We start from the raw sequence: 24404 nt of genomic DNA, 5'->3' as shown, positions 1-24404 counted from the left end.
ATGTTTCAGTTTCTCTTCCTGGAAGAGGAAGAGAGGTAGTTCGGACCAATCTAGAACAATAATTTCATCTTCGCTCCTGGTAAATATGAGATGGTTCTGAAATCTAAAAAAGTAACTGCTGCTTAGCACTAAAAATGGACCGAAAGCGGTAGGGTACCCTGTTCCCAAATAATGATTAATGGAAGTTCTTACAAATATTATCTTTCGATATGGGGTAAACTGATTGTTGACTACAACAAATTGTTGTTAAAATATTTTTGTTATTACCAACCAAAATGGGATACTGAATACTAGCGAATTTTTGACACTGACAGTGTAGCATTACCCAGCAGAATTTGAAAAATTCTAAACGAACTTAATTTCAAATGGTTAAAATTTGATCGTTCCAAGGTAAAAGAAAGTATTTGTGACAAAACAAGATTTTGTGAAGTTAGCCATTATGGTATTATAATCTTTTTAAAAGCGGGTCTTTTGTCTTCAGGCCAATGTAAATTAAAAGCAATAAAGAACAAGAGCTAAGAGCTCATATGGCACTTGTGACGAGGCGAGAAGAGCTAAGAGCCAAGAGATCATATGGTATGAGCTCTAACAAAATTCTATGAATCAATAGATTGATTTAAAAAGGAAAATAAGAGGCTTAATGCCGGTCAGGATTTAAAATAAGAGCTCTGAGTCACGATGTCCTTCTAAATATCAAAATTCATTAAGATCCGATCACCCACTCGTAAGTTATAAATACCTAATTTTTTCTAATTTTTCCTCTCCCTTTAGCCCCCCAGATGGTCGAATCTGGGAAAACGACTTTATCAAGTCAAATTTTGCAGCTCCCTGACACGCCTATCAATTTTCATCGTCCTAGCACGTCCAGAAGGACCAAACTCGCCAAATCACTGAACCCCTCCCCCCAGCTCCCCCAAAGAGAGCGAATCCAGTACGATTCTGTCAATCACGTATCAAGGACATTTGTTTATTCTATCCACCAAGCTTCATCCCGTTTCCTCCACTCCAAGTGTTTTTCCAAGATCCCCCCCCCCCAATTCCCCCCAATGTCAAACGATCTGGTCGCGATTCGAAATAAGAGCTCTGAGACATGAATTCTTTCTAAAAATCAAATTTCATTAAGATCCGATCATCTATTCGTAAGATAAAAATATCCCAATTTTGACGTTTTCCAAGAATTCCGGTTTCCCCCTTTAACTCCCCCCAACGTCACAGGATCTGGTCGGAATTTAAAATAAGAACTTCAAAGCACAAGATCCTTCTAAATATCAAATTTCATTAAGATCTGGTCACCCTTTCGTCGTAAGTTACAAATACCTCGATTTTCAAAATTACCCCCCCTCCAATTTCACCAAAGAGAGCAGATCCGGTCCGGTTATGTCAGTCACGTATCTTAGACAGGTTTTTATTCTTCCCATCCAGTTTCATCCTGATCTCACCGCTTTAAGTATTTTCTAAGATTTCCGGTCCCCCCAACTGCCCCCCCCCCAATTACGCTTGATCCGGTTGAGATTTAAAATAAGAGATCTGAGTTACGAGGTCCTTCTAAATATGAAGTTTCATGAAGATCCGATCAATCCTTCGTAAGTTAAAAATACGTCATTTTTTCTAATTTTTCAGAATTAACCCCTCCCCCAACTACCCCAAAGAGAGCGGATCCGTTCCGGTTATGTCAATCATGTATCTAGGACTCGTGATTATTTTTTCCACCAAGTTTCATCCCGATCCCTCCACTCTAAGTGTTTTTCAAGTTTTAGGTTTCCCCCTCCCAACTCCCCCCCCAATGTCACCAGATCTGGTCGGGCTTAAAATGAGAGCTCTGAGCCACGATATCCCTCTAAATATCAAATCTCATTGAGATCCACCTGTTCGTAAGTTAAAAATACCTCATTTTTTCTAATTTTTCAGAAACAACCCCCCCCCCCTCCAACTATCCCAAAGAGAGTGGATCCGTTCCGTTTATGTCAATCATGTATCTAGCACTTGGGTTTATTTTTCCCACCAAGCTTCATCCCGATCCCTCCACTCTAAGTGTTTTCCAAGTTTTAGGTTTCCCCCTCCCAACTCTCCCCCCAATGTCACCAGATCCGGTCGGGATTTAAAATAAGAGCTCTAAGACACGATATTCTTCTAAACATCAAATTTCATTGAGATCCGATCACCCGTTCGTAAGTTAAAATACCTCATTTTTTCTAATTTTTCAGAATTACCCCCCCCCCCCCCCCAACTACCCCAAAGAGAGTGGATCTGTCCCGATTATGTCAATCATGTATCTGGGACTTGTGCTTATTTTTCCCATCAAGTTTCATCCCGATCCCTCCACTCTAAGTGTTTTCCAAGATTTTGGGTTTCCCCCCTCCAACTCCCCCCAATGTCATCAGATCCGGTCGGGATTTAAAATAAGTGCTCTGAGACATAATATCATTCCAAACATCAAATTTCATTAAGATCCCATTACCCATTCATAAGTTAAAAATACTTCATTTTTTCTATTTTTCCGAATTAACCGGCTCCCCACTCCCCCCAGATGATCAAATTGGGAAAACGACTATTTCTAATTTAAGCTGGTCTCGTCCCTGATACGCCTGCCAAATTTTATCGTCCTAGCTTACCTGGAAGTGCCTAAAGTAGCAAAACTGGGACCGACAGACAGACCGACAGAATTGGCGATTGCTATATGTCACTTGGTTAATACCAAGTGCCATAAAAAGAAGCAAATAATATTTTATTTAGGTTCTCGTTAGTTTCTTGATTTTGCACCAGATGGTGTTCGCTATTTTTTTTTTCTTGATAGCAAACTTGAGTTTCCTCTCGTATCAGTTTTTTGTGTCTTTGCTTGTTACAAAACTTAAAATCAAAAGCACTTTCACTGAAACTTATACGATAAAAAATGATGCCATCTATCAGGCATGCTATAGTTTATTTTTGCAAGTGGTTTCCATGAGCCAAATTGCAAATCCTTTTTGTATGGCAACATTGGCCTATATTTCAAACCCAAGAAGATAAGCATATTCAAAATCTGTTTTAAGCACTCCCTCCGCTCCAAATTTCAATAAGAGATCAAATAAGGTTTCTTCTTCACGTTTATGGTGATCCTTATGGTTTGTAAATTAGCTCAGTTTCGCATATCTTGTTAATGCTTATACAATTTATTACAGCTGGTGTTGTGGACGAGGATTATCGAGGAAATGTTGGAGTCATCCTGTTTAATTTTGGAGACGAAATATTTAAGGTGGCTAAAGGTGACAGGATTGCTCAGCTGATCTGTGAAAAGATTTGCTATCCAACCGTAACGGAAGTTGATGTAAGTCTGTTTTTGAGTTATAGTGTGTCAACAATGGGTCAGATTTCTTTTGCTGTTTTAATTTGTGCATAGATTGGCAAAGTGATCATATAATAAAAAACAACATCACACAAAATAGAACCAGAAACAAGCGTAAAATACCAGTTAGACCTCTTATATTTCTGGGCCACGACCCAGTGTCAGCCGCTGTGACCCATGAGTCATTGCTGTGAAGCAACACAGGTGACAGTATCTGTCGGATTGGACTCAAAGCATTTAAAGGCACAAAAAAAATTCTAGATGCTAACCCCTTCCAAATTTAAATTTTGAAGTGAATAATCCGAGACGTGGATAATAAGAATGTAACCCTTCCCCACAGGAGGCCCGATAGAGTATGGACATCATGTACAAACAACTATGGCTATTAACCCGGTTTTGTTGGAGTATATTTTACTATTCCCTGTAGTAATTTAGCGGATGAAATGATACTTGATGCTACAGAGGTCAGGTCATTTGTAGGCCTTAAAGAGGCATACCTATGAGCTTAGCTCTTACTCCCTCCAGTTTGGCTGAGATCTCTCGGCCCTTTCTCTAAATATGCGTATGACAAGAATTTAGGGTCCCATCCTTTCCTACCTCTATGTAAGTTAAATTAATCATACGTCCCCCCAACACATTAACTGACACTTCTTTTTGAATTTGTTGGAATCATAACTGAGAAAACACCTCATATTTTCGTCGATTTCTGTTGAAGTTAAAAAATCCGGTTAGAAGTCCTTTACAAAAATTCACCCCCTACTCTCATTGGGGTCAATTCATGAAAATTTAGGTAGGCGAAATGTAGTTTTTTACAATATATAGGAGAGGACAAATTGGGAGTTTTTTCATGAGAATGCAAAAAAAAACGTTTTTCAATGAAAATGTCCCCAAATAAAGGAATGTTTCAATGAAAATACCCCCCAATAAAGGCATTTTCAATGAAGATACTCTCAAGTGAAGGTATTTGTCAAACTCTTGGAGAAAGGGGGCTAAAAAACGGGAAGGGCGCAGGCCATGCGAAATGTATTAAATCGACAATACTACCTGCCCTATTACTTTGGCATAAAGGATTGGCTCTTATCCCTAATTAAAACACAAATTGTAAGCTTAATCTTCCTTCCGAGCAATTTCTATTTATGTTTAGCAAATCATTCTGATGTTGTCAGGATGACAATAATGGAGCGACTCTTTCCTCCTTGTAAGGTTAGATCGGAGACGAAAACCGAAAAAGACAACTCAAGGACACTTACTCTTTTTTTAATTTCCACCAGGTGTGGGTGAGATCTTAAAGTCTTCTCTAGTTGGTAAGCTGTTGAATAAATACAAACATCGTCTTTTCTGTCGAGGCAGTATTCCGTCCAAACATCAAAAATCACGATTCTCGTGGATCACGCAATCTGATGGGCTTGATCTTGAATCTGACGCCCACTTAAGGTAGATGTGATTATGATAAGTATTTAGGAAACCCCTTTCCCTAGCTAACTCAGTTTTACTGAGAACCATTAACTGAGAGCCTTTTCCTATCCACAAAGATCAAATTTGATTCTAATTCCTCTGCTACTACTACTACCCACAACTCACTACCGTTCCATGCTGCCTGATGCCCACGCAGCTGCACCCTAATCTATTCAACTGAAACCCACTCTTTCTGACGCCAATCTATTCAACTGAAACCCGGTGCATATAGTTCCAATTCCTTGTACAACTTTATTTTTGTTTGGCCTTGATGAATAGAAGACAAACACAGTCTTTGGCAATACATCATCTGTCTGGTAAAATTTGGCCTTATAGTTTGATCTATGGTCAGTCAGACAAGTACCTAATACTATTCTTAGACAATTTATCTGGAAACATATAGGATCCCTTGAAGCTCCCATTACTCAGAGCGACATTTAACAAATGTCATTGCTGTGGCTTCAAATATTCCAATTGGAGCTCGTTGACTTATCTTCCTATTCTTCCTTTCTTTTTCAACTTCGATGAAATGACCTTTTTAAAATTTTAAAATGTCTCTTGGCTATTCAACTTTTTACATCTTCACCGTATAAGTCACGTTTACTGATAATGCAACCTAAATAAGTGGATGTATCCACGTGGTCGATTTTTCGTTTTCTAGCTTCCCTCCTCACGCTCATTATTGTTATTCTAAGCGACTCGGTCTAGTTTTCAAGGCTATTCCGGCACCTTCAAGTCTCAAAACCTATAAAAATCCATTCGTTTTGCTATTATTTTTATCTAGAACACTCAAATCATCTGTATAAATTCAGGCCTGGGGAGTTTTACCTTCCAATTTGATACTATGTTCTGCCATGGTCTTTGCTGTTACAAAGTCCTTTTTTTTATGACAAAGTCCGTCAAAATATCCATGTAAATGGAAATAAGACACAACCCTTCTTAACTCCTGATTCTACACCGAACCAACTACTAAACTAATTTTCTTTCACAACTCCATCAATTTTGTTTTCGGATATAGCACTAAATTATTTAATTTACTTATATGGTATGCTATATAAAGTTAGGACCTCCAATAGAGCATTTCTATCACCTGAGCCAAGTGCTTGTTCATTATCTATAAGGCTGGGAACTGAAGATGTTTGATTCTGACACTTCTTAATTATTAACGGAAGAGTAAAAATTTTGTCTCTTTCTCCTTTCTAAAACCATACAGTTCGTCTTTCAAAACATTATCTACGGCATCTCTATGTCTAGAAATTATTCTCAGTAATTTGTCTCCTCTAGAAATCAAGCTAATTCCTCTGTAATTACTATACTCACTGTTATCACTTTTCCTATAAAGGGGTTCAGTTGAAGTTTTCCCAAGATCACTAAGTTCTTACTTACTTACTTAACACTCATGCCGGGGTGGCGTTGAGAGCGTTGTCAGCCTTCTCCACGTGGGGTGGTCTGCAGCTAAGGCCTCTACGTCGGACAGTAAATTCCAGCTTGGTCCAGAAAAATCCTGGGACTATCACTCCACTGGAACTTGGGTTTTCCACTTGGACGCTTCCAGCCACTACTGGTTGGTTCAGAGTCGTAAGGAATTTGAGCCGGAGTGTCGGTAGGCAATCGCAAAAGATGTCCAAACCAACGAAGTGTCCGCTCGGCAACCATGTGTGGCAAAGGTGGCTTGGAATTCATATTTCGTAGGTGGTCGTTGCTGACAAAGTCTGTACATCGGATTCCCTCCATTTTGCGAAGCCACTCAGATTGATGAGTGTTGAGACGGCGCTGGACAGCTGCAGTAACTAAATTCTTCTTCTTTTTTAAAAAATTTTAAGTTTCTTTTGTCCAATTTTGAAAGTACCGCATTTAAAAAACTGATTTATCACGGTATCAGCACTTGATGCCTTACTATTTTTTAATTGTTCCAGTACTTTCTTTAGATTCTCCTTGCCAAATAAGTGCTCCTCCACTTCCTAATGATGGAGCCTTTTTTCATGCTCTTACACATTGTTTCCTATATTTTTGTTGTGGTATAATATATTCTCAAAATATTCTGCCCGTATCTCCGCAATACTTTCCTTACCATTAGTTAAGTTCGCGATCCTACTCAACATTTTGACATTCCGATATAATATCTTACTAATATGGCGCCTGCCTACATTTTCCAAATCTTCGGCAATTTTATTAATGGCCTCCATTTCACATCTTCCTTATTCACGCTTTAACACCTTCTCTACTTCTGTTACTCTTCTCCTGTTCTCGTAAGATCTATTTGCTTTCAAATCCCCAAAAACCATAAATATTATATTCGTTCCTGCATCTTATAAAGTTTCATTAAGATCTGACAACCCCTTATGACGAATATCTTGGTAACAATACTTTAGGGACCCTTTCCCCTATAATTTTTTCCTCTGCATGAATTTGATACGAAATGATCTCTAGGAAGTTTACTTTCAAAGTTTATTTATTTCAAAGTTGTTTCGACTATTTTTATTTTCGTTCTAGTTTATACGATGTAGTAGTAAAAGAAAAAATGACTTTTTTTAACCTAAAAAACTGCTGGTAATTCTAGAAAAAAGTTCTTATCCGTTTCATGATATTTAAGTAAAAATTTTTGGAGTATTAAGGTTCGACCCTTATAGGAGGGTTTGGGGTGGGGGATGGTGGTAAAATATTAATTTTGAAATGGTCATTTTTATTTTTGTACTTTAGGGGGGGGGGTATGTTTACTATCTCAAGGGCAGTGATCCCTCCTCATGTGTACAGTAACAACTACGAATAATCATGCCTTTGTCATTTGCGATGTGAACTAAAGACCCATATAGAAACCAGGAGCCTTGTCAGCCTTGATATCTAAAATGTCTCATTGGCGCCAAATATAAAAGAGATACTAGTCGTACTGTCTCTAATGTGAGGTCTAGCTAAAAATATTTGTGCATTGAAAACTGATTGATTGATGATGATCATATGTCAGATCAAAATACATAAGGTGACAAGAAATAATTTCAAGATACAAGAAAAGTATCTACAAATTGTTATGTTATTTATCATTTATATGAGATATGTGCAAGGCCGTATCCAGGTGGAGTGGGGCTTTTTTTTTGTAAAAGCTAATTCGCTAATTCCCCAAACCCTCCTATATGACTTAGTGTATCCACGTAGGGGAATTAGTGCGTCCACATAATTCTTATTAGCCCTTCCACATAAAGGAAGGGCTAATAAGGAAAAAAAAAAGCGTGAAGCCAGTTTTTCTGGTTACTTGCTTAATCATTTCTAAAGAAGCTTATTTGACCAAATCCGTCTATATCCCCTACATTCGAGCTCAGAAATACTTTCATTTTCTTTGGAAGTTTTAGACATAAATATTCAAAAATAAAAGTTAATATTCAAAAAATCATGAAAACCTAAATTTATATTCTAGATGCTAAATTAAATGCGAATATTATCCATGTTCGAGCATATAAACAAATCTGAAAATTTTGGGGGATTTATTTACAATATGATTGACACATTGAAATGAATTAGCAATGAACTCGCTTTTTTGTTTTGTTCCCTGTTTGCCTTCCAAACTTAGTAGAATCGGCCTCTGAATTGCTTATATAGCAGCTATTATTACTCTATATAGCAGCTATAGTGCCAGTAGCACAGCACCACTAGTGCCACTACTGATGGTAGTAGTGTATGGTATCGCAATCCACGGTCTCTCCTGGACTATTCTGCCACGAGTATTTGTAATCTAGCACCAACTCTGGCACCAGTATTTGTAGTTTAAAGGTACCAATTTCAGTCCTGATGCCACTAGTATAAATAATGTGGCACCACGGCGTCAAGCCAACTTCGATGCGCCACAGATTCTACTAGCTCTGCCCTCGCTGAATCATGCTGTGGGCTTGCCACAGCTATAACCAATGTGGGCACGACCAGTGTACTACCTTTGGGGGGGGGATAAGTGCCACAACATTTGGCCCAAGACGCCACGGTCTGTGCCACCAATTTCTTATATGTAGATATCTCTTTAGAGAGGGACGAACCCTCCAGTATGTATTACGAAGGATGGTAACTTCAAGTAGTCACTTCCCAACTTTACCAGGGTTCGGGGAAAAAATCAATAACAATTGTAGGGATACATCTCGCTTTTATTTACCAATGTGTCAAATTTAACACCCTATCCAGGGCTGGGCTGACTAGGTGTGGGACTCGATTGGAATTTGCTTTGTGGTTAAGTAAAACTCAAATTTAGTGTGTATCGTCTTTTCTTGTAACCTCCACAGGAGGTTACAAGAAAAGGACTCCACAGTGAATAAATCCAGAGTTGAAGGGTCCCAATGATTGGTAAATAACACTTGTGTGTTATTTACAATTTGTTGGCGTCGAAGATTGTGATGGTGCTGTTCTTCTCACATAATATGTTTTTCTTCTGTACTTTCATTTTTAGCTCGTTCTGATTCTTGCTGTCCTTCAACAGCACTGTTCTTTGTTCTTCAATCTCATTTTTGACACTTTCTGATACTTGCAACAGCGTGTCTGCTAACCGTACAATTCTGTGTTCTTCACTCTCATCTTTGACACTTTATGGTTCCTGCTATTGCTTGTAATTTTCGCTGCTGATTATCTTCTAACTGCATATTTCTTTGTTCTATCGGTCGTATATCTTCTATATCTTCAAAACATTTCTCAGTTCTTCTTTTTCATTTTGTTCGTTCTGATTCTCATCGTTGCATGTCTTGTAATCGAATTTTTTTTTGTTCTTCATTTCCCTTTTAGAGTTGTTTTGATTCTCGCTGCTACTTATGTTTTAGCTGTTGTTTTTTTTTGTTCTTTCGTTTCGATAATATTCTAACTACATATCTCTTTAATCTTTATTTTCGTTTATCATTGCTTCATACATTTTTTCAGTGCATTTATCTTTGCTGCTTGGATTGGTCTTGACACTTTTGATGGTCTAGGTTGTTCATTATCACCCGTCGTACATTTACATTTCTCATCTCGTTCTCTTGACCTTGTCTCATTTGATGGCCTAGTTTGTTCATTTTGAGCTAACGATTTTACCTCTTTTTGTACTTATTTTGCACTTACGCTAATTTACGTTTTTATCCCCTAGATATTGTGAACCTGCTGCGAATGCCTTTTAAAATTTACATCATCAAATATGGGCATATGAATTTACATATTTCTAAAAAAAATTTCTGCAATTGCTTCTAAAACGGTTTTAAAATGTATTTTTCTCGTGTCTTTACTTTCAATCACCATAATTGCTAAACTATCTAGTCTTTCTTGATTTATTGTTGCTTTCAGATAGTTTTTTTTTTATATTGATTTTAGCCTGGAAAATTATCCCTCTCCAGAAGCAACACTTATTGAAATTATTAATAAAATTTTGCAATTTTGAAAATAAATTGTACATTTTGATGGCGGTGTGAGGCCCTTTCAAACACGGGGCCCAATTGTTCCAATCTCCCTTTTTCTGGAACTGACTCTATCTGTTACCAACCCTGAACATGAACTAACTAAAAACGTGTTTTCAGAAAAGAGTTCAGCTCGCTTATTTTGCCACCACGTGAAGACGTGGGCTAATCATACCAATGGAACCCCAAAATTGGAATTGCCTTATCCATAAATTATAGATAAATGGCAATATTTAGCTAGCCCGTGAAATGACAAAATTAGAACTTGGATAAATACCAATTTATTCCCTCTTGGGAAATTATTACCTTTAAACTGCCATTGAAAGCAGGCTAGCCTCTACGAAAGTTTAAAGTCCAAATACAAATTATGTTATAGGCAATAAGAAGCAACGGGACTTTTATCTAATAATAAAAGGCCGGGGCGCCAACAGAAACTTTAGACCAAATTTAGAAAATTCATATTTTCCCTTAATTCTGTTTCTTAGAAGAAAAAAATGAATTAACATGTGAATGCTGGGCAATCACGATAGGAATTAATGTCTTTTGGGTACTCGAAAGAACTTGGACTCAGACGGTCTGTTAATTGGTGTGTGTGGATTGATTGGTATCAGGGACAACAACAGAGACGGGACCCTTCTAGCCTTTATCGCCAGAAGTCTCAAGATGTCTATTATTTTCCTCATATAATTGTCGGGAAAATCAACAAAATTTATTTTAGAAAATTTCTAATAATTTGTTTAGAAAGATTATACAATTTGTACATTATATAAGTTGTACAATAAGTTGTACATCAACATCTAGTTTCTTTATAAGTTCTGTTTTTGCGAATAATTTGCCTGTTTCATATTTCTCTGACTGAATTCAAGCTATTAATCAATATAAAAATTATTAATTGATTATATTAATGATTAATATAAACGCTGAAATACGATTGTGACATTCCAATAAAGGGATTTTAAAAGTTATGACACTCTCAGAACTTATGGTCTATTGAATGAATGACTCTCTCGTTTATATGAAATACTTTTGTACAATTCAAAGACGTATGAAATTGTGAGAGTTAAACCCATTATGCCTGAAAAACAGTCAAACAATATATAAGCGAAAATTAGTCCATTATGTGCAGGTTGGGATGTAGCAGGATCGTAATTGCGGAGATATGGAAAGCAAACCATAAAATATTATTCAATTTAAGAGCGAAAATTTTATTTTAGTAACTACCTAGTTACTAGTAACTAGCCCCCAGTTTCAGTCCCTCGTTCTTAATTCTAAAATATTACAGTTCTTTAAAAATACTTCTCGTTCAAGCTCAAAGGCCCTTGAGTTTGAACAATCTTTCTTACATCATTGTGACACAAAGTCAAACTTTAGTGTAAAGAGCGAGAGTTTGAGACATCCCCTCTAATATGTTGAAGAATTTCTGTTCATTTTATGTTGGTCCTTTTGCAGTTGAAGAAAACTTTTTTATATTTAATTCCTGATCATTTTTCAATAAACACCATACTGCCCCTAATTTGGAATGATTCTTTTCGATTGCGCATAGTAAGTATATCCAGGTGATCTGTTTTATTCTCATAGCAATGATATACAAAATTCTAAGACAAACATAAATTAAATATGAAAGCAAAAAGCAATGTTAAAGCTTAAGAAGAGCTTTGCCAACAGCCAGTATCGTACCACTAGAGGTAGACCACACTACCTTTGCATTATACCAAAGGTAACACTGAAAAAAAAGAAAGACACGAAGTAGTTCTTTCAAGACAGTGTTAAATAAAGCTTTAAAACTGTCAACCGTTCGACCTTCGTTATCAACAGCCAGTTTCCTACCACTAGACGAATTAGAATAATCTAAGATATTTTTGGTGAAATTTATATCACAGATTTCTATTGTACATTTGATTTCTACATCAATATCTGAATAATATTCAATTCTTGCACTTTGAATTGATTATTTGATGATTATTCTTGAAGGATTATTCTAAGACCACATCTTTTTTCATTATTTAAATTTCTTGACCGTATCAACTACTTGAACATCAAGTTTTGTGAGAATAAAAAGTTTTACAAGCTTTTTTTAATAGTTAATTGTAATGAAGCGTTCACCGCGTTTAATTTTTATGCATTTCATATTTTTGACAGTTTGATCTTTTTATAATTTTAAATCATCCTTTTCAAACTTCTATTTAGGAATTAAAACATAATCCACATTTTATTCCACAGTAATAACCATAACGAATTCATTTTCTTAAGTCTAGCTCTAAGAGCTATACTTAACCTTAACCACAGAGCAACAGAGTGATTACTTATGAAAACTTCTAGTTCTTTTTACATGCGTTCTATTTTGCGCCAAAGAATCATTGATATTTTATTACTGTGGTGTTATTTGTCTCTCCAGAAATTATATATCCTTGCATGTCTGATTCGCTCAGTAGTAGCTGACCTGGTTTTAAACAAGGCAAGGCTTTTAATGTCACCAGAAATAAGGAATAAAGTAATTGACTTGCAAAACTATATCCCCTCTCTCTAAAAAAAGTAAAAATAAAAACTATTGAGTAAAAGCAATGCTTTTCATGCGCAAGTATAGGACAACAATCTCTCTTGTTCTCTGTGGCGCAATCTTAGACTTAATCGTAACTCTTAACCAAGCTAATGTAAACATGGGATGCGTGAAGCCACCTTATGCAGCTCTATACTACTATTCTTGTGAGTTTTTTTGTTTATATTAGTGAAGAATTTTTTTTTCTTTGGAGTTTACTGGTCCTATTAAAAATTTGTGGAAACACGTTTCTAGAGCTATTATCGGAAGAAATTCACAAATTTTTGAGTCCAATTACAAATTGAAGATTTCGCCTCTTTCTTTGTTCTGTTTCTGTTAGTTCCTCCTTAAGCTTTTTCTTTAACGTAAAAATTGAAACAGAATGAAAAAGGGTACTTGTATGACATACCTTCGATATGATTCATATCATATCGATATGATCATTCGAATATGTTTCATATAAGTAGAACCTGTTTCTCTGACGCTCAATCCTAATGAAATATACGTAAGTATGATAAAATATAATACTTTAGAAACAAATTTGGGCTATATATTTGTACATTAGCGGGAGTGAAGGTAAATTATAGCGGGTTTGCATGCCTAGTGTGGTAGGTACAATAGTTCTGCATATTAGGTGCAGAACATTATGTGTTATATATTATGTGTACACATATATATTATGTCTTAGAATTGTTTTCTAACTTCACACTGTCCAAATATTTAACCCATCCCCTAATGAGCAAATATATAGCCCAAATTATATATTTTCCATCTATTCGGTCACTTCTCTTTGTCTTATCTCACGATAAGCTGAAATATACTAACCAGAAAAACCGGTTTTACAATGCGTCAATGAATGAACCATGCAAGTACCTGAAAAAGTTATATTGACCAAATTATACAAATCTTGAGAGGTAAGACTGTAAGCCTCAGGTTTGGGGTTTTTAACCGTGGGAATGGCTTACAGATCTTGAGAGGGATCGAATACCTCAGGGTTGGGGTTTTTAACCGTGGGAATGGTTTACAGATCTTGAGAGGGAAGATCGAATGCCTCAGGTTTAAGGAATCTAACAGTGGGAATGGTTTACAGATCTTGGGAGGGAAGATTGAATACCTCAGGTTTAGGGTTTTTAACCGTGGAGATTACGATAGTACCTTTTCCATTTTTCCCAGCCTTTCCATTCCGGGAATGGTACTCAACTTGAACTTTTTTGGTAACATTTGACATTTTGTGATTAAAAAATGACATTTTGTCATTTTTGTCAATTTGACATTTTGTGACATTTGTGAATTAAAAAAAAAGCCATTAGATGTAAACATGGTATTATCAAGCTGAATTTAAGAAAAAAAAATGTAAACATTAGCTTTTGGTCGAGCCCTTAATAATTCTATGATATTGCAGTAGCTTAGTAGTTCTGTTAGTGTGTAGAGGATTTATTAAAAATATTAAGGGGACTGGGAGGGCAGAAATATGTAGAGTGGGAATTGTAAATCTCAGACTTGGGTTTTCAACTTAAGAGATTATTATAGGAATCTTTTTATTCTTCCCAAGCTTCATTCCTGAAATGGTACCCATAGGATACATTTTGTTACAATGGTATTATCAACTATTATCAAGCAGAGACGGCATTAAATTTAACATTGATTATTCTTCGTTAGTTGTAGATCTACCTCGTTCCGTGTTTTCGTAAAAATGAAGGTGTGAAGAATTTTATCAAACCGGTCTGGTTACACTAATTTATTTTCGTTTTTCTGTTGTTTCTCGTCCCCCTTCCTGTCATGTCATCTTTTTTGGCATTGTAAAATAAAAGTAAGGCACTAGCTCAAGATGACTCGCGGCATATCGTAAATAATTCATATAAGAGATGCGGGTAAACTTAAGATAATAATGGTGGAGCAAAGTGAGCCACGCTCCATAGCATGATATACACCTACATGCAGAGGGGAGCCTCTATAAATTGAAAAGCAGCTGTCTTAAAATCATTTTTTTTTCAATTTTGACCCCCTCCCTCTAAGTGCCAAGACAGTGTGTTTAGTTACAATTTTATGGCAGGGTGTCTAAAAAATGTGTTGAATGGCATTTTTCATCAATAGTAAGACGAATTTTCGCCTTGATTGCTGTAGTTATTGTTTATTGTTTTGTTGTTGTGCAGCCTAATAGAGTTATAGGCTAGATATTACCATTGTTTACACAACACTTCCTCTAAAGGCTGGACCTGTGTATGCATACATAGTGTGCCTACACTATAGGGTGCACACACATACCTGTGTGTGCATATGTAGTAAGCAAGAAAAAGTGATACGCTTTTTCTTGCGTGCTATATATTCATTTTGTTTTTGGAGATGGACTACTTATCTTCCGTATTCATTTCATACAATGTATGAGCTAAATATTAGAACTATTCACCTTGAGACGGTGGGACGGTTAAAGCCACACCTGGGGACAAACGATTCTGTGGTTCAATCCCTCCTTTTTTTTATTAATAACTTAAAAAAATTTTTTAGTACTTTATATTATTGAAAAATAATATATTAGTTTTTTCTAACGTGTATTCCTGAATTCTATTATTTTTTTGTAATTATCTAAAAAAGACTCTAAATATCGAAAATTGTGGTAAATTCCAAAAAAAGAATGTAGGTAATATGTGCTCTCTGTAATATTTTGTGCCCTTTAAATAAATGCCGATTTATTATACATTTTTTTTCAAATTCTCTATTTTTTCAATGCAGCCGCCAGACACTGACAATTCATAAATGGTCTAAAATTCTTTTCAGCTTTCCATTCTGGAAATTATACTCAACTTGCACTTTTTTGGTGACATATGACACATTTTGATGGTATTATCAAGCTGAATTGAAAAAAAAATAGATGTAAACATTAATTTTTGAATGAGCCCTTAAATAGTCCTATGATGTTGCAGTAGCCTAGTAGTTTTATTAGTCTGTGGAGGATTTATGAAAAATATTAAGGGGCTGGGAGGGCAGAATAATGAAGAGTGGAGATTGTAAATCTCAGACTTTGGGTTTTCAACTTTAGTGATTATAATAGCAATCTTTTATTTTTCCCAGACTTTTCATTCGTAAAATGGCACCCATGGGATACATTTTGTTACAATTGTTTTATCAAGTCGAATTTATATTAAGCGATTAGATACAAAATTTAGCTTTTAAATGAATTCTCAAATATCTCACTATGATGTTTCAATACCTAGATAACTTCGAAGACCACACTGCCTTTCCATGACGAAAGTAAAACAGTTCAAAATAGGGATGAAACCTTTTAATTGACTGTGAACAGATATAAAATTATTTAACTGGATATTTCGAACACATATACAGTGTTCATCATCAGCAGTAAAACTAAAAGAAATGAATAAAACAAACAAAATTTATACCTAATAAACTAATTACATGTAGTTTATTTTTATTCATGTCTTTTAGTTTTACTGCTGATGATGAACACTGTATATGTGTTCGAAATATCCATTTAAATAATTTTATATCTGTTCACAGTCAATTAAAAGGTTTCATCCCTATTTTGAACTGTTTTACTTTCGTCTTGTTTCAATACCCCACTAGCTGTGACAAAAAAAAGACACAGCGACCAGTGCTACCCGTGCAAGAAGGTGAATTTTCTTTGTTGTTCGAGGGGGGGGGGGTGTCTGTAAGCATCTTATATTGGGTTTTCAACAATGAAGATTCCAATGGTTTACTTTTTGTTTCGATCCAACAGATTTTTCGGAGGGATTCAGGCCTTTTTTCAGAATTCCTGTAAAGTTGTTTAGAATAATATTTAACTATTAATATTAATCAAAATGATAGTTACCATTCCTGAATCAGCTATAAAGGAATATTTTCTCAATCGACATATTCTTTTGACGCATTTTTTAACGTTTGGTTACGATGGGCTGCGGTTTGCCCTTAACGAAATTGCAGCTATCGCTGTAACCCGGATAAGATTGTCCAACCCAAATAAACTATTTCTGTGTGTGTTTGTAAGGTTTTTTGTTAAATAACTATTTGTTGATGTTTAGATCTGTTGTATCCGCAAAAGAACCGTTACTAAAAGTAGAATACATTGCTGTTTTGACTTGGTTTATTAAGTTTGACATGTGCTTTGTTCGGTTTACCTTAATTGTTGACTATAAAGTCGAGGTATTTGGTTTGTGTTGCAGTTGAAAACTTCACATTTTTGTAGAAAAATTTTACTCAATACTTTTTTCAGTGTTTTTGCTCGTTTCTTTTATTCACAGTCAGGCACGTACGCAAGAATAAGTTTCGTAATGACAAGTTGGTATATCTGGAACTTCATCAGTAATGTGGAATCGTGAGTCTTTTTCAAATTGCTAAAGCTTGAAAAATCAATACGGAACAATAATTTTGTGTTCATATCGAGTTTATTTTTGCGGCATTTTTTGTGTTTTAATTTTAGCCCGAATTTGTGTACATTAATCCATAATCCATAAATCCTTGTCGAGATGGAAACACAAACATCATCTATTAGTCTTTCCCATTTGTATGTAAATAACGAAATGAATTTCAGCAAAGGAATTGTCTGGTATTGAATGTTATACTTTGATGACAAGATATACCCAAGATGGCTGTGCTTCCCTTTGATATTGGGCCCAGCGTTCACCTGCCATGCAAATAATTATCTGAAAAATTACTTGCAGCGTAAAGTTGTCACCTATAAATTAGTTTTTTTGTTATTATTTATTGGACATTTTTTTTATGTTAAAAATGGTTAGAAGATAGAGTCACCCACATCACGTTTGTCTTTTATGTGGCTCTTGAGTTTTATTATATAATATATTGTGTTGCGGTTTTTTGGTGAAGTGATAATAAATATCTAATAATATCTATCCTGGGGAAAAATTTAGCCCTTACCCCCAACCACAGAGAGAAATTTTAAGTTAACCCATCAGAAATTGTCTGCGGTCACTCTTAGCGGTAAAAATAGCTTTTCTTCATGTTTATTTTATTAACTGAAATGAAATCCCTTATATTCGGTTAAAATTTATTTATAATTGTTAGAAGGATCCGTAATGTGTGTTCCAATAACTCTGTTAAAAGAAGAGAACAGTAAATGAAAACAAATCCAAGGGGATTTGCCTCACTGTTAAAATGAAGGAGATAAAAGAAAGATTTTGAAAGCACTTCATTGTCTACTAAAATTTCTCGGCCAAAGTGTGGATTACAGGAACACAACTACGGCTGTTTTGGAGTGGGTATGATCACTTTAAAATTGTTAAAAAAATGAATTGAATCCTCTGTAAAGATTGATTCTCAGAATATTCATGATTTAGTTTGAAAACGATTCAAATTCAAGTTTAGTTTTAGATTTATACTTCTCTGGTCTGACTTTTTTCAAACAGTTCGTGGTAACGAACTGTAGTAAGGAGCGAACCGGCTCAATAGTAACCGAAACTCTAAAAATGGAATTTTGATACCAATAGTTACATAAATAGTGCATTTTAATGCTGATTTTAAATATATGTATTTCGTCAAGATTAGTCACACCCATCAAAAGTTACAAGCCTGAGAAAATTTGCCTCATTTTAGAACATAGGGGGAAACCCCCCTAAAAGTCATACAATCTTAACGAAAATCACACCATCAGTTTCAGCGTATCAGACGACCTTATTGTAGAAGTTTCAAGCTCCTATCTACAAAAATGTTGAATTTCGCATTTTTTGCCTAAAGAAAAATCATGGATTTTTTTTGTTTGTTTTTTTCCCAGGGGCGATCGTATCGACCCAGTGGTCCTAGAATGTCGCGAGAGGGCTCATTCTAACGTAAATTAAAAGTTCTAGTGCCCTTTTTAAGTGGCCAAAAACATTAGAGGGCACCTAGGCCCTCTCCCACGCTCATTTTTTCCTCGAAGTCACCAGATCAAAATTCTGAGATAGCCATTTTATTCACCATAGTAAAAAACTTAATAACTATGTCTTTTAGGACGACTTACTCCCCCGCTGTCCCCGTGGGAGGGGCTGCAAGTTACAAACTTTGACCTGTGTTTACATATGGTAATGGTTACTGGGAAGTGTACAGACGTTTTCAGGGGCATTTTTTCTTCCAGATCTTTCCATGATCTTTCCATAGAGGAGCTTCTCATGGGAGAAGAGACTTTCAATGAAGGGGGCGCAGGATTTTCTAGTATTATTAAAAAAAAAAAAAACAATGAAAAAATAAATATGAAAAGTTTTTTTTTCTACTGAAAGTGAGGAGCAGCATTAAAACTTTAAACGAGCAGAAATTATTACACATATGAGGGGTTTGCCTCTTCGTAATACCTCGCTCTTTACGCGAAAGTATTTTTAAGTAATTTCAACTATTTATTCTACGGCCTTTGTGATTCAGGGGTCATTCTTAAGGAGTTGGGACAAAATTTAAGCTTTAGTGTAAAGAGTTAGGTATCGACGAGGGGTGAACCTCTGATATACGCAATAAAAACATACAAATATAGAATTTCTTTACTATAGTTTATTCGTAAGTTACATATATTTTTTATAATGAAAACGTTCGTAAAAAATTAAAAGTTCAGTAATCAAAAAATTGGAGGGCAACTAGGCTTCCTCCCTCGCTCCTTTTTTCTCAAAATCTTCCGATTAAAATTATGAGAAAGCCATTTAGCCAAAAAAAAAATTAATATGCAAATTTCGTTTTAATTATTTATGTGCGAAGAGCCAAGATCAAAACATGCATTAATTCAAAAACGTCCAGAAATTAAATAAAAAAACAAGTTTTTTGACATTAAAACTTAAAACGAACAGAAATTACTCCTTATATGAAAGGGGCATTTCCTCCTTAACGCCCCGCTCTTTACGCTAAAGTTTTTTACTGTTTTAAAAAGTAGAGTTAAGAGAAAGAGTCAAACTTTAGCGTAAAGAGCGGGGCGTTAAGGAGGAAAAGCCCCTTTCATATAGGGAGCAATTTCTGTTCATTTTTAAGTTATAATGTCGCTCCTTACTTTGATTAAAAAAAACTTTTTTTTTAATTAATTTCAGAGACGAAACTAATGACACTCGGTTTTTCAGCATTCATAGATCTTAATTGTCGTCATGTGTCTAATTGAATCTTCTATCCAAAATAATTAAAAGCCTGCTGAAGGGAACAATGGCGTATAAAAATAGAGAGACGTCTCAAATTAAGCCAGTCTCTTTTCTTTCTTGGTGATTAATGTTACTCTATTTTCAGAACTTGGAGGACACTGAAAGAGGAGCGGGAGGATTTGGCTCAACGGGGAAAAACTGAATGATCTTGCTTGATCATATTGCCTTTGAATTTTTATTATTTAAGAATAAACTCGATTTGCACCTTGAGATGGCATTAAGTGTTAAACAAATCTTTAGGCTCACTGTTTAGAAACCTAGTAATCTGAATTAAATTAAGGCTCTTCTTATTTTTCTATTTCTTAGTCTTTTGTGAATCCAGTCTTAAGGTTTTATTTTTATTCATTTGATATAATCTATGAATTTGGTTCAACAATTAAAGCCTAGATAACTTTTTTCACTGTCAGATGACTTTTTTTGCTTCATTTTCAGAGACAGTCACAGACGCAGCATTTTTTGAATGAGAGGGGGGGGGGGTATTTCAAAAAACTAAAATTGTCTTTTAATAATTCAGAACAATAATTTTGATAAGGAATAATAAAAAATTTAAGAAAGTATAAGAGTGGTGGGGCGAAGTCTTGAGTCCCTCTCGTACATCCCTGTTTTAGGATAAAAAGCACTGAAGCAGTTGTATAATTTGATATAAAGATTGGAAAGAAAGTAGCCCAGGTTGCTTCAAGCCTATTTTTATTCACTCGTAGTCTCGAGTATAGTCTATTTACAGTCATGTTACTTGAGTTACCGTATTATAGTTACCATATAGTTATCCTTGTTACCTTGAGTTACCATATAGACGCTACGTTTTCTTCATTTATGTTGGACTTTTCTAGCAAGAACTCAATTGGGATTGATAAAATTAGACACGACTTTTTTTGGGAGAGGGGGGGGGGTAAAAAACTGTTAAGCACCCTAAAGCTGACAACTTCAAGCCAATAATGTCGTTAAACTAAAACAATAGATTTTCGTCACTAGAAGCAATTAAAAATTTGAAATGTATTTAGCATATATTATATTCTTCATCAAGTTTGGAAAATTTGGCTATGGGAGTATAAATTTAAAGGAAGAAATTAATATGGTAAAATTGTCGTAATTATCGTTTTAGTGAGTACTGTTAAAGAGAATTGTGTGTGGTCTTTCGACCTTACGAATAAATGGTTTATGTGAATTTGAGTAGTGTTAACCGAAGGGTGAAGTACAGGGGCGGAATTTGCATCCACAGAAGCAGGCCAGTTTTCTTTAGTTTATCTTTATTTTTATGATACTACATGGCTTACATTTCAGTTTTCATTTGGTTTGGGAAAAAACCACCTAGGATTTTGATGGTTTATGTGAATTTAAGTAATGTTAATCAAAGTGTGAAATCCAGGGGCGTAATTTGCTATGGGGCGGGGGCATCTGCCCCTCCCAGACCTCTGCCCCTATACCTTGGCTTGTCCCCTTCCTGACCTTTGTTTGCCCCCCAGACCTGAGTTTGTCCCCCCCACTAAATTGTAGTTTCTTCTAAATTCTTGTAAAAACCTAGATAAGTCTGAATAATTCGAGAATCCACAGAAACAGGCCAGTTTTCTTTAGTTTGTCTTTACCTTTTGATACTATATGGCTCATGTTTTAATGTTTACTTGGTTTGGGAAAGTTGGCTCCAACTTTGCCCCCCCCCCCAGGGTTCTGACGAAATTACATTACTAGTAAAATCGCTTGTCCCCTCTGCTACTCTAAAACATTTTTACATAACACTTATTAATTTCTAGACTTGTGTCGACGGACCTTCTCCCCTTCCGCAATCACAATGGCAAGGGACCTTATCTTTCCTCCTGATTTTTACCCTCTACTTTGACGTGATTATTGTTTTAATAAATTTATTTGAGCTTAATTGTAATCTCTCTTCAGCCCCTCAGATGGTTGAATCGGGGAAACGACTTTATCAAATCACTATATGCAGGTCCCTGACACGCCGACCAATTTTCATCGTCTTAGCACGTCCAGAAACATCGAACTCGCCAAAGCACTGTAAATCCTCCAACTCCCCCAAAGAAACTGGACCGGCTCCAATTATTTCAATCACTTATCTACGACATTTACTTATTCTACCCACCAAGTTTCATCCTGATCTCTCCACTCTAAGCGTTTTCCAAGATTTCCGGTTTCCCTCTCCAACTTCCCCCAATGTCACCAGATCTGGTCGGTATTTAAAATAAGAGCTCTGAGACATGCGTTCCTTCTAAATGTCAAATTGATTAAGATCCGGTAACCCGTTCTTAAGTTAAAAATACCTCAATTTTTCTAATTTTTCCGAATTAACACCCCCCCCCAATTCCCCCAAAGAGATCGGATTAAGCCCGTTGTTTCAATCACGCATCTAGGACTTCTGCTTATTCTTCCCACCAAGTTTCATCCCGATCTCTCCATTCTAAGTGTTTTCCAACATTTCCCGTTTCCCCTTCCAGCTCCCTTAATATCACCGGATACGGTAAGGATTTAAAATAAGAGCTCTGAGATACGAGGTCCTTTTAAATATCAAATTTCATTAAGATCCAATCACCCACTCGTAAGTTAAAAATACCTCATGTTTTTCAGTTTTTCCTCTCCCTCCAGCCCCCCAGATGGCCGAATAGGGAAACAACTGTTATCAATTCAATTTCTGCCGGTCTCTGACACGCCTACCAATTTTCATCGTCCTAGCACACCCAGAAGCACCGAAGTCACCAAAGTACTGGAAATCCGCTCCTACTCCCCCAAAGAGAGCGGACCCGTTCCAAATATGTCAATTACGTATCTAGAACTGGTGCTTATTCTTCCCACCAAGTTTCATCCCGATCTCTCCATACTAAGCTTTTTCCAAGATTTCCGGTTTCCAAGGTTTCTGTTCCCCCTTCCTCCAACCCCCTTTTTCCCCAGATCCAATTCAAATTGAAAATGTAGTATCTGAGACATAAGATCATTCTATATAGCAAGTTGCATTAAGATCCGACCACCCATTCGTAAGATAAAGGTACCTCAATTTTCATTTTTTCCAAGATTTTCGGTATCCCCCTCCAAATCCCCCCAGTGTCACTGGATCTAGTCAGGATTTAAAATAATAGCTTTGAAGCACAAGATCCTTCTAAATATCAAATTTCATTAAGATCTGATCACCCTTTTGTAAGTTACAAATGCCTCATTTTTCTAATTTTTCAAAATTACTTCCCCCCCAACTCCTCCAAAGAGAGGAGATCTGGTCAAGTTATGTCAGTTACGTATCTTGGACTTATGCTTATTCTGCCTACCAAGTTTCATCCTAATACAGGATAAAACAGGTGGTTCGAGAATCAATCGAAATTATTCTCAAAATAAATAATAATATTTCTTTAAACAGGATTTAGGGGAATACTCACTAAATTCTTTATACTCAAATTTAATTAAAAATGATCTAACAAAATATTTTACTAAACCAATTTATAATAGCATTGAACCAACTACGAAAAGGCCTTTGAGACAGGCTGCAAAAAATGCAAGGTTGGCTCTGAGAAATTGCATTTAATCACTTTGTTCTGTTTAGTTTGAATGAATTTATATTATCACTTCATTCTTTTTGTCAGTCCTGGTTGAACTTCGTCGAAGTAAGGATGCTAGTGCTGTTTTTTAAAGAGTTTTTAAAAGACATTATTAGTTTTAATTCTCACAATTTAATGTAAGTTTATTTATATATACATATTTTCTCTCTCGTTCTCGTATTGTGCTGAAGACGGCCCTTGGACATAGGGCCGAAATATTCACAGAACTGATTTCCACTGTCTTGAAAAGATTTTCCCTATTGTTTCTACTTTGTATTTGTTAATCTCTCCTCTCTAAGCGTTTTCCAAAGTGTTACGCCCCCCTCCAAATCCCCTCAGTGACACTCGACCTGATCGGGATTTAAAATAAGAGATCTGAGTTACGAGGTTCTTCTAAATATGAAATTTCATTAAGATCTGATAATTCATTCGTAAGTTAAAAATACCTCGTTTTTTCTGATTTTTTAGAATTAAACCTCCCCCCAACTCCCCCAAAGAGAACGGATCCGTTCCAGTTATGTAAATCATGTATCTAGAACTTGTAATTATTTTTCCCACCACGTTTCATCCTGATTCATACACTCTAAGCGTTTTCCAAGATTTTAGGTTCCCCCTCCTCCCACTCCTCCTCCCACTCCCAACTCCTCCCAGTGTTACCGGATCAGGTCAAGATTTGAAATGAGAGCTCTAAGACACGATATCTTTCTAAATATTAAATTTCATTAAGATACAATCAGCCGTTCGTAAATTAAAATAACTCATTTTTTCTAATTTTTCCGAATTAACCGTCCCCTACTCCCCCCCTAGATGGTGGAATCGGGGAAACGACTATTTATAATTTAATTTATTCCAGTCCCTGCTATGCCATCCAAATATCATCGTCCTAGATTATCTTGAAAAGTCTGAACTAGCAAAATCGGGACCGACACACAGACCGACAGATTTTGCGATCGCTATATGCCACTTGGTAAATACCAAGTGCCATAAACTGATAAATAGCACTTTCTAAAAGGGACAATAGCCACTTTCTTCTGCTAAAAGCTTTTAGATCTGCAA

General features: G+C 35.9%; 2 protein-coding genes across 5 annotated transcripts in view; both read left to right on the top strand.

Annotated features, from left to right (window-relative positions):
• The window catches only part of LOC136031775 (deoxyuridine 5'-triphosphate nucleotidohydrolase-like), an 82646-nt gene that overhangs the window by 33955 nt on the left and 24287 nt on the right, over positions 1-24404 (top strand). Inside the window, exons 4-5 of one of the 4 annotated variants that reach the window (XM_065711541.1) lie at positions 3159-3304; positions 19904-20028. In XM_065711541.1, coding sequence (XP_065567613.1) covers positions 3159-3304; positions 19904-19960 — 203 coding nt within the window. In that variant the 3' untranslated portion in view covers positions 19961-20028. Of the gene's footprint in view, positions 1-3158; positions 3305-16931; positions 17053-19903; positions 20029-24404 lie in introns of those variants that run through there. The other 3 variants (XM_065711540.1, XM_065711539.1, XM_065711542.1) reach the window with 3 other exon arrangements.
• The window catches only part of LOC136031773 (FMRFamide receptor-like), a 173784-nt gene continuing 172778 nt past the window's right edge, over positions 23399-24404 (top strand). The window contains exon 1 of the mRNA XM_065711532.1: positions 23399-23485. The gene's annotated coding sequence lies outside the window, so the exon portion shown is untranslated. The remainder of the gene's footprint in view (positions 23486-24404) is intronic.

This window comes from Artemia franciscana, chromosome 10 (assembly GCF_032884065.1).
Source record: "Artemia franciscana chromosome 10, ASM3288406v1, whole genome shotgun sequence".
NCBI classification, from domain to species: domain Eukaryota; kingdom Metazoa; phylum Arthropoda; class Branchiopoda; order Anostraca; family Artemiidae; genus Artemia; species Artemia franciscana.
Note: the sequence above shows the minus strand (reverse complement) of the source record. Positions and strands in the feature narration are given on the sequence as shown.